Below are 10,869 nucleotides of genomic sequence, written 5' to 3'. Positions count from 1 at the left end.
TGTTTTTTTTTATTTATTATATGACTTTCTTAAATGATTTTAAGACAATTGCTGAGATAAATATTCTAATAACCAGACAGTCCTGAATCATTTTCATCAGGATGTAATTACATTTTCTTAATTAAGAAAGCTTTATTAAAATTACAACAACAAAAATCGATTTTATTTTGTTTTTAATAGATAACAGACGGACCAAGGAAGTTTCTTCAAGTTGACAGCAGTCGATATGGCTACAAGCCCCCTGCCAGGAACCAATGATATTTTGTTGCCTTCCCCCTCTGGCACTTACCCACAAGAATCCATGAGCCAGCAGAGACCCAGTCATTCCAGCCTGAAGCCCAACCAAGTCAGTCAAGTGATTTTATACGGGATTCCCATTGTTTCTCTTGTGATTGATGGGCAAGAGAGGCTCTGTCTTGCCCAGATCTCCAACACCCTGCTCAAGAACTTCAGTTACAATGAAATCCACAACAGAAGGGTAGCTCTGGGTATCACTTGCGTGCAATGCACCCCAGTTCAGCTGGAGATTTTGCGCAGAGCAGGGGCCATGCCCATATCCTCCAGAAGATGTGGCATGATCACCAAAAGAGAAGCCGAGAGGCTTTGCAAGTCTTTCCTGGGAGAGAACAGGCCTCCCAAGCTTCCAGACAATTTTGCTTTTGATGTGACTCACGAATGCGCGTGGGGCTGCAGAGGAAATTTCATACCAGCCAGGTACAACAGTTCCAGGGCTAAGTGTATCAAATGCACCTACTGTAATATGTACTTTTCCCCTAACAAGTTCATTTTCCATTCCCACCGCACCCCAGAAGCTAAATACACACAGCCCGACGCGGCCAACTTCAATTCCTGGAGAAGACATCTGAAGCTAACGGACAAGAACCCTCCGGACGAAATGATGTTTGCGTGGGAGGATGTCAAAGCCATGTTTAATGGGGGCAGCCGGAAACGGGCTTTATCTCACGGACACTGTCCCACCCTCAGCTCTGTCAAAGCCGTCAGTAGCGTTCTCCCACATATGATCACCCCAGACCTCACACAAAAAAGGTCAAGGTTTGAGGAAGAGGAAGACCTAGAGCCCACGGGCATTTCCAGTAAAACCCAGCGCAGCTACCCGGTTATACCAGTCCCTAGCAAGGGATTTGGCATGTTGCAAAAGTTCCCGGCGAGCACCCTCTTCCCAAATCCCTACACCTTCCCCGCCTTCGGGCTGTGTCAGAAAAAAGACGACAGCGACTCCGTGAACGGCCAAAAGGCCAGTGGACTGTCGGGGCTTTTTTGGCCAGGGAGGAAGGATGCCTTTTACCCCCCGTTTTGCATGTTTTGGCCGCCAAGGACTCCCGCTGGCCTGCCCGTGCCCACCTACCTCCAGCCTCAACCCAACGCTCTCACTTCAATAACAGAGAACCCCACCTTAAGGCAAGCTTTCCTAGATCTGTCCGATCAAAGCGACGGAAGCAGTATTAGCAACCCCAGGGACTCCCTCTTTGAAACTGAATGTTCGAGCTCTCCGGTCACCGGGGAGCTCAGGTCCTCTTCCGACGGCCGAGTCAACGTCTTGGATGTACCTGCTGCTTTCCCGGCCAGGAAGCCCAGTTACCATTCGGCGTTCAGGCCGGTGGTGAAAGACGCCGAAAGTCTGGCCAAGCTGCACGGCAACTTGGAGGACTTCGGCTCGGACAGGCACTTGTCCCCGGGGACTAGCTGCAGCTACCAAAGCGACAGTGCAGACAGCGACGAGGAGCAGGAGGTGGATGTCGAGGGCAACAAGCAGGCGGACGAGGAGGAGCAGCAGGAGCTGCTGGGCAGCCGGTACCTCCAAAACCGAGGGCTGAACGAGACGGCCGAGGAAGCGGCCAAAGACGGGGCTGCGAGAAACCAGGCGGCGCAAGGGGAGAAAAGGGAAAGCACGGAGCACCTCTCTGCAGCCACCCCAAAGGACTCCAGCACCCTCCACACATCAGTGAAGGAGCCCTGCTACAAAGATGTAAATATGGCCTTTAGGCTCCTCTGCTAATTATTATTATTTAAATGCAGCTTTAGGCTGAATGGTTGCATATGCATTCAGAAGATTGATAACTAGAGATGCCCTACAGGAATGAAATATTCAATGCCTTTAGATTTTTACAAATGGGCCGCGTAAAGTCTTTCTGCCCTTAGTGGCCCATACAAAAGAGCCCGATTTTCTGCCTCAGCTGTTTAAAGAGGGTTTGTCCTGGAGAGAAATAAACCACGTCGTGGGGGGGGGGGGTGGATTTAGGGCTCCCCTAACCTGGCACAGACATAGGGGTTTCGCCGAAAGTTCTTCATCTGTCTTGCCCTCTGCCACACGTACGAATGGTGACCTGTGATTACAGCTTAGTATAAAATAAAGCCGAAGAGTATCTCACAGAAATAGGGCAACACAATTTCGGATGGATTAAGTGTATTTGTGCAGAAATAAGACTTAAAACATTTGAAACATTTGTTCCACTGGGGCATCACTAGGTGACTGCAGCAGTAGCTAAATACTATTTACAGCAGACCAACACTCTTAGGCTACAAGGAATTCATTAATTCAACACTTATTATTATTATTATTTCAGAATCAGAAATGTAAGGAAGACAACCACGTCATTCAGCCTGCAAAAGAAAACAGCAGCTTTACAGGTAAATCTTAAAGCAACTCGCGCTCCCAAAAAATCATAGGTGAGTTATTTAACCCTTTATGTCTAAAAAAAAAAAAAAAAAATGACACCCCCCTCCCTTCCAAAAAGAAAATGTCATTTCCCGAAGTAATAAAAGAGAGGCTTATTTTGAAAACTCTAGCAGACATTGTATTAATTCATATTCAGTCGTTTAGGGGTACGTTCACTAAGGTGCGTTAGCGTTTTTAATGCGCCTGTAAATTTAAGGCACGTTAAACGCTAACACGCCTATACATTTCTATGGGTGCATTAGCATTTAATGCTTGTAAACCATTTACACATGTTAAAAACACTAACACACCCATAGCACCGCTTACTAAACATAGGACAATTTGTTAAAAACATTCGGCCTTTCTAGATAGTTTGTTCATAGTGAGGACCTATGCTCTTTTCGGTTGTGTGCATTTCCTGACTGTACAAAACACTTGTACATTTGGCTTTTTGTTTCATTTCAGATAAAAGCAAGGAGAATCATTTCTTCGTCACAGACTCAGAGCCTTCTGCAGGAGAATTCTGGAGAGAAATAGCAGGTACAGTGTGCTACGAGGCAGAATCAAATAATGAAGGAAAGCTGAAGACTTACATTCATATAATCAAAGGCTTGAATATTTAGTGCAAAGGTTAGGATAAAACAATTGTAAGTACATATGGGCAAGGGGGGAAACCAAACAAAAAAAAGGAAGAACATTAACAGAAATAGGATTATTAATTGCTGAGCATACATCAGAAGAAATTTCAGAAATATCAGGTTACGCAATGAAACTAGCTAGAAAAGCATAAAGTGACTGTAATTGGAATGTTCTCTTAGAAACCTTCCATTATAAAGGATCACAGCTTATTGCTTTTAATATCTGTCAGAAAGACATTAAAGGTGTTTTATGACATCTATGCCAACATTTATATTATCTTCATGATAATGATCTCTACACAAAATGTATAATACATTTACAAAAATTACATTATACAAATTAAATGAAACCACCTTTTACTGATTGCTAAATGTCTCCAAGGGGTTTGGGAAAGACGTGATTAGAAGTTTTGATACTAAGTTGTCTATTGCAGTGTCTTAAGAAGAGGGTTTTTGTTTCTTGGGAAAAAAAAAAAAGGAATCTAATTTTCCATTTATGTAATGCAAACTGCTTTGGCTTTGACTATTCACGGTTAATTGACTGTCAAACGAGGTTGTTATCCTCAGGCAATGTCTGCAAATTTGCCTGTCAAATGAGACAGAGAGAGCGAGCCAGAGTCGCATGAGAGGTGGAAATAGAGCAAACAGGATCTTAAGGATATGAAATGCCCTGGTACACAGCACAGACGGAGAAAAAGACAATACGTTCTGAGCTCACCTTTCGTAAAGGTTACCTTTTTCCTCTCTTTTAATGTGCGGGTGCCAATAGGGGAGAAAGAAATAATAACAGAAATATGAATATGCCACGCAGAGGCCATAAGCTACCATAGACAGGGAGATGTCTTGCTTATCGATTAATAAGTGCCCTGTACCTAAAATTCATTTGTAGAGAACTATCCTGGCTTACAAAAATCTGTCATTTTACAGGAGATCTGAGAAATGCAGTGTACGTTTAACACAGTGGGTAGAAAATCTAGTGCATACCAAGAGATAGGCTTCTTTACTTGAGTGCCTTTGATTGAGTAGAATTGGTACCCCTATGGCTTGATATGGTTGTGTGCATTTCATGACCATGTCCCGTCGATAAACTAGGGGTGTGCATTTGGTTGGTATGGGAGCCTAAAGATTTAAATTGTGCACAAATCTCGTGTGCAGGCATCGCTATACTTATGAATTAACACACATGTAATTAATTTGCACACACAACGTGCACAAAAATCGAACGTGTGAGAAAAAGCATCACCGCCTTAGGTGAATCTCTTCATAAAGGCAGTTGATTAAATCCCAATAAATGAAAACGCACACACAACTTAGAAAAAACATCATTTAAAATGAAGGCTTGCCAAACTTTTGGGGGGGGGGGCTGTGAGCACCCCTACCGTACACCAAGATCACCGGGATTCTTTCTGGTGATTCCTCCCACTTACGCTTCCCCTTTTTTTCCGATGTTTTGCACATAGTGGACAAATGCCAATGAAAAATTAGCTGCTGTTCACAGAGCCTCCTGTATATTCAGTCAAAATTTATCTGGCATTTATGCCGGATGCAAAGAAAATCTTATAAAGAAGCTTCAGACTGCTCAAAATACGGCAGCCAGGCTTGTATTTGGAAGACCGCGATTTTGATAGGGCCAAACCCCTTCATGAAAAATTACATTGGCTACCAATTAGAGAACATATTACTTTTAAAATTTGTACCCTGGTCCATAAAATTATATACGGTGATGCCCCAAGATATATGTCTGACCTCATAGACCTACCAACCAGAAACTCAATCAGATCATCACGCTCTTATTTAAGTCTCCGCCACCCTAGTTGCAAAGGACTCAAATACAAATCAGTTCATGGATCCAGCTTCTCATGTACACAACTCTGGAATGCACTCCCCAAAACCGTGAAAACTACGTACGACCACCTCAACTTCCGGAAATCACTAAAGACTTACCTGTTCGAAAAGGCATATCCTAAGGACCCAACTTAATTATCTGAATCCAGCAACTCAAAGAAACCCAAACTTGTTATGAACTTAATGAACTTTATATAACCTCCCTCATATGTTTCCCTTATGTGTCTGTACATATCTATTTCATTTAAAATAACATCACTCTATATTTGTTTCTTCACCGGAGGAGGCTTTCGCGCCACGGCGCTATGTAAGCCACATTGAGCCTGCAAATAGGTGGGAAAATGTGGGGTACAAATGAAAGTAACAAAACAGATAGGGATCACTCTGCTGGATCATAAATCATGCCAATCCAATAAACAGCGGGCATTATATATCAGTTGTGAATAAATAACTGAGGAGGAGAGGACCTCAGACCAGTGACACTTCTTTAATCAATAAGATTATATCAATGTGGCCACAAAAATGTAATCACTGGTCCTCTGCCAACCTCCTACCTCAATGTTCATTTGTGTGCTTCCAATAACCATTAGTTCTAAATAACACAACCATATTCAAAAAATATCAATCATCACAGCTACTTAGCTTGTTGCTGCTCCAACCAGGGGCTCCCCAACGGTCCCGTTTCACCACTGGGGCTTCATCAGGAGAAGAGCACCCTGCAACGCCAAGCTGTGGTAAGTATATCCGGCGGATCAGTAAAACCGCCGACAAAATGTAACAAGCTAAGTAGCTATGATGATTGATATTTTGTGAATATGGTTGTGTAATTTAGCACTAATGGTCATAGGGTACAAATGTAACATAAGTAAATAAATAAAATGGGGGAAGTGTTTGCAGTCGTTCATGCTATAAAGGCCCCTTTAACAAAGGAGTGCTAGCGTTTTTATCCTGTGCTAAAAATAAGTGTGTGCTAAACATTAGAGATGTTCATATATCCCTTTGCGATTCAGCTTCTGCAGTCATTTTAAGGCGTCTGTTAGCTTGCCTTGATTGCAACAATATTTGTGCATGGTCTACAGCTTTAGACTACAGCAGGGCTGTGGTTTTGAGCACTGCTCTGGAATTGACAGTTTGACCCCTGATGCAGACGCCTGTGTGTGTCGAAACACGGCCCGTGTCGGGTTCTTCTTTTTTGTTTCAAAATAAAGACTGTTGGATTCACATCTCCGGTGGTGATTCGTGCTTTGTCAGCCTCTACTTTTGCCTGTTGTCATATATTCCTATGGGCATCTCTAATATTTACCATGCACTAAAAACGCTAGCGTGCCTTTCTAAAAGACCCCCTAAAGGCATTATTCTAACTTATTATAGCATTACAAATGTTGCACAGTATGGCATAACAGATCTCAGAGTCCAGTGACATTTTATTTACCCCTCCCCCGTTTACTAAGCTGCGCTAGCGGCTGCCACACGGCAATACTGACACAGCCCATTCAAAGTCTGCATTAGCGCACGGCAGCTGCTAGCGTGGCTTATTAAACAGGGGGGGTTATTGTCTTAATAATGGGTTTAGGTGGTCTTACACACAACAACATCTTTGGCTAATTCTTATAATAGTCAAAATGGATATTTATTTATTTATTTGCTGCATTTGTATCCTACATTTTCCCACCTATTTGCAGGCTCAATGTGGCTTACATTATATAGCAATGGCATCACCATTAACAGAGTAAGAGGTTCAGCATATTGTTACAATTAATGTACAAGAATAACAGGTAGGTAGGATAAATAAAATGATAATACATAACATACAAGTGAGAGTAGGAAAAAATGTAATGTTCAATAATAATATGATAAAATAATCAAATCAGAAGGGATCAATATTGGTCGGTTCTGGTATAGATTAGGAAACAAGTCATTAAGGAGGATTCTTTTTGTAAGTCTCTTTGAACAGGTATGTGTTCAGTAACTTCCGGAAGGTTGTCAAGTCGTGCATAGTTTTTATAGTATTCGGTAGTTCATTCCAAGATTGTGTGCAGAGGTAGGATATGAACATAAGCATTGCCATACTGGACAGACTGAAGGTCCATCAAGCCCAGTATTCTCTTTCCAAAAGTAGCCAATCCAGTCCAAGTACTTGGCAAGATCTCAAAAGAGTCAAACATATTTTATGCTGTTTAGCTCAGAAATAAGTAGTGGATTTTTTTCAATTCCATCTAATAATGGCTTATGGACTTTTAGGAAATTGCCCACACCTTTTTTTTTTTTTTTTTTTTTTAAATCTTGCCAAGCTGTTTTTATCATATTCTCTTGCAACAAATTCCAAAGTTTAATGACACATTGAGTGAAGAAGTGTATTTACAATTTGGTTTTAAATATAAGCATTTGCAAGAATACAGATCAATAAGGTAGTTTGCACTTTTCAGGTATAAGCTATTCCTTAAATGTGAAAATGTGCTGGAAATGTTCTTGACACTTTAGAAGTGAAACTGGAATGTGTGCATAAGGAAGTCACAATTACCAATGTCCTTGCAAGACATAAACATTCTTATAACTCATTTACTTAAAAAAAAATTATGGGGCTCATTCTTGAAATAGAAAAACATCCAAAAAAGCAGCACAAAGGGGCAGATGGATGTGTTTTTGTTGCTGCATGTCCTCTGTCCAAATCTTCAGTTGCCCTCTCTTCTCTGTTCTCTGGGCAGATTTTCTAACAGGAGCTGATCATCCAATCAGAGAGCTCTATTTGAATGCAGATTAACATACAGACATTCTAATGGGAATTTTTAGTCAAAAACACTAGCTAAACCCTTCGTTTTTGGCTCAAACTTCACATTTTTGATCAGAGCCATGCCCTAACATTAAGGCTGTAAACATTTCCAACAATTTTTACCCATAAATATGCAAATGAGAACCTCCCAAAAACGGACTAATTTGCGTATGATTGGAGCAAATTTGAGTACATAGCATACCAATTCCACTTCCTAGCACCTAAATTCTGCAATTAGATTTAATGCAAATACTTTTAAAACTTATATTTAGCACTTTTTAAATTTCAGGTGTCAGTGCAGGTCTCCTTGGTATGAACTGCTCATGTGCAGGAATTCATCCTAGTTAAATATCTCCCTGGCAACCCAGGACACCTCCAGCCAACCCCCCTGCTCTCCCAGTAGTAAGGTAAACAAATTAAGCCAATTTCTACAACTGGTTACATTTGTTTTACCAAAACGTCCAACTCGATATTTTCAAAACCCATTTTTAAGATGCTTTTCTATGCAGTTTCTATGCAGTTTGCATGCATTGCATCCAAATCACAAGGAGGTGTGTCAGGGCATGTTGGGGATGGGATTTGCGCATTCCCAAAACTTGGATGCTTAATGAAACAAAGCAAAAATGTCTGGGCTACAAGTTAGATGTTTTGGACTAGATCTGTATCAATCATAACTAAGTCACAAAAAGGTGCCCTTAATGACCACTGAAGGGATTAAGGCATGAACCCCCTTACTATCCCAGCGATCACAGATCCCCTCCCAAAGATATGAAACAAACAGTACATCCCAGCCTCTATGACAGCTTCAGATGTTATGGTCAGGCCTATTAGATCAGCAAGCAGGCTCCTGGAGCAGCCTAGTGGTCAAAGCAGTGCACTGTAGAAAAGGGAATCCAGGCCCATATTTATTTATTTATTAGGATTTATTTACCACCTTTTTGAAGGAAATAGGACGTTACATCAGAGGGCAGGACACAGTGAGGGAAGGGCCGACGAGGAGATTTTCTTCTTTTACAGCAGTGCAGAGTCACGCAAGGCGCCGGGTGGACGGAGCTGGTAGACAGGTGGGGACTGGGTCGGGGCTGGTGCCATGTTGCCCTGCAGCCGGGGGGGGGGGGGGTGCGCGCAGCAGCGATCCGCCCCAGATGGCAGTGAACCACAGAACGCCACTGGCGCACTGCCCAGTTACAGCCCAGTTAGCATGGGAGCCCTTACCGCCTCCTGAGTAGGTGGCGGTAAGGTCTTCCCTGGTAAATGGCTGCAGGGCAAGTGGTTTACTTACCACATGTTTACTAACCAATCAAAAAGTACAAAATATCTACCATTGACGATGTACTGGAGTTGTCTAAGGAGGAAAAGCCTCAAATAAACGTTGGGACACTCCGTTGTTAATATAATAATCAACCTGAGGGAGGCCAACACTTTCATCACCGGCTGAAAAACCTCTTGCTTTTAATATTGCTTACTCTTCAACGAGGCAGTTAGATTAGATATGCAAGAAGACTTATCTTTTCAGTCACCCAGTAGTCTGCTGAGACTCTAACCACTGCCCACGGCCTGACTTTGGCCAAGGTTTCGTCTCCTGCTTCAGGGTCCGTGGCACTCACAAACTGGGATTTCCGGTGCTGGATATCCTTCTATTCATCACCAACGTTTATTTGAGGCTTTTCCTCCTTAGACAACTCCAGTACATCATCAATGGTAGATATCTTGTACTTTTTGATTGGTTAGTAAACGTAGTGATATTCTACAAGCTTCAGAGTGTTATTTAGATTACTTACCACATGGTCATTTTCTTTTCTTCTTGTTTTTTTTTTAAGCCTTTTATTCACTGTGGTAAAAGGAGGCCTCAGCGTGTGGCACATCCATGCACCAATGCTACGGCAGGACCCCTTTTACTGCAGCTTTTTAAATAGGTCCCTTTAGGAGTCCTTTTTCAAAGGCACAGGAGGACCTACGCACATACAGTACACCCCAAATCAGCACTACCGCCCGGCTAGTGCATGAGCCGGGCAGTAATTCTGAATCTGGAGTGCACCAAATTCCGCGGTAGAAAATTCTTTTCTACCGCGGTCCGCTTACCCGGTGGTAAACAGCAGTTGGTGTGTGCTGCATGCTTACCACACAGGTATCACGCGAGACCTTACTGCTAGGTCAATGGGTGGTGTTAAGGTCTCAGGCCAAAAATGGACATGCGCTGGTTTCAATTTTAGCACATGTCCATTTTCCGGACCCTTAAAAAAAAGGCCTTTTTTCCAAGACACAGTGAAAAAAAAGGCCCAGCGCACACCCAAAAGACGAATTTTCACTATTGTAGGCCACGTTTTACTGCAGCTCAGTAAAAGGACCCCTTATCAACACCATTGCAGTGAAGATACCTTACTCATCTACATTTCTTTAATCAAGCATTTGTTGGAATGAGTTAAAACTGTTGAAAATAATATTAATACAAACAACCAATCCTATTATATGGGTCAAAATAAATATCCAACAATACAAAACCTTAAGCCCTGTATACAAATTATTTGAAGGACCATGGTTTCATGAAGTAAAAATGTCTTATTCTTGAACCATTCCAATCAAGGTCTGAATAGAGTCTGAATAACATGCAAATTACAGAAGTGCATAAGTATATAAGTATTGCCATACTGGGAAAGACCAAAGGCCCATCAAGCCCAGCATCCTGTTTCCAACAGTGGCCAATCCAGGTCACAAATACCTGGCAAGATCCCAAAAATCTACAAAACATTTTATACTGCTTATCCCAGAAATAGTGGATTTTCCCCAAGTCCATTTAATTACGGTCTATGGACTTTTCCTTTAGAAAGCCGTCCAAACCTTTTTTAAAGTCCGCTAAGCTAACCGCCTTTACCACATTCTCTGGGAATGAATTCCAAAATTTGAATTACACGTTGAGTGAAGAAAAAAATTCTCTGATT

The 10,869-nt window shown here is 42.0% G+C and overlaps 1 protein-coding gene across 1 annotated transcript in view; it reads left to right on the top strand.

Moving 5' to 3' along the window:
• Positions 1-202: 202 nt before the first annotated feature.
• LOC115461850 (SKI family transcriptional corepressor 2-like) overlaps positions 203-10,869 on the top strand; it is a 57,180-nt gene continuing 46,513 nt past the window's right edge. Inside the window, exons 1-3 of the mRNA XM_030191906.1 lie at positions 203-1,987; positions 2,586-2,649; positions 3,143-3,217. Of these exons, the coding sequence (XP_030047766.1) occupies positions 227-1,987; positions 2,586-2,649; positions 3,143-3,217 (1,900 nt within the window). The 5' untranslated portion in view covers positions 203-226. The remainder of the gene's footprint in view (positions 1,988-2,585; positions 2,650-3,142; positions 3,218-10,869) is intronic.

Source organism: Microcaecilia unicolor, chromosome 2, assembly GCF_901765095.1.
Source record: "Microcaecilia unicolor chromosome 2, aMicUni1.1, whole genome shotgun sequence".
Lineage (NCBI taxonomy): Eukaryota > Metazoa > Chordata > Amphibia > Gymnophiona > Siphonopidae > Microcaecilia > Microcaecilia unicolor.
Note: the sequence above shows the minus strand (reverse complement) of the source record. Positions and strands in the feature narration are given on the sequence as shown.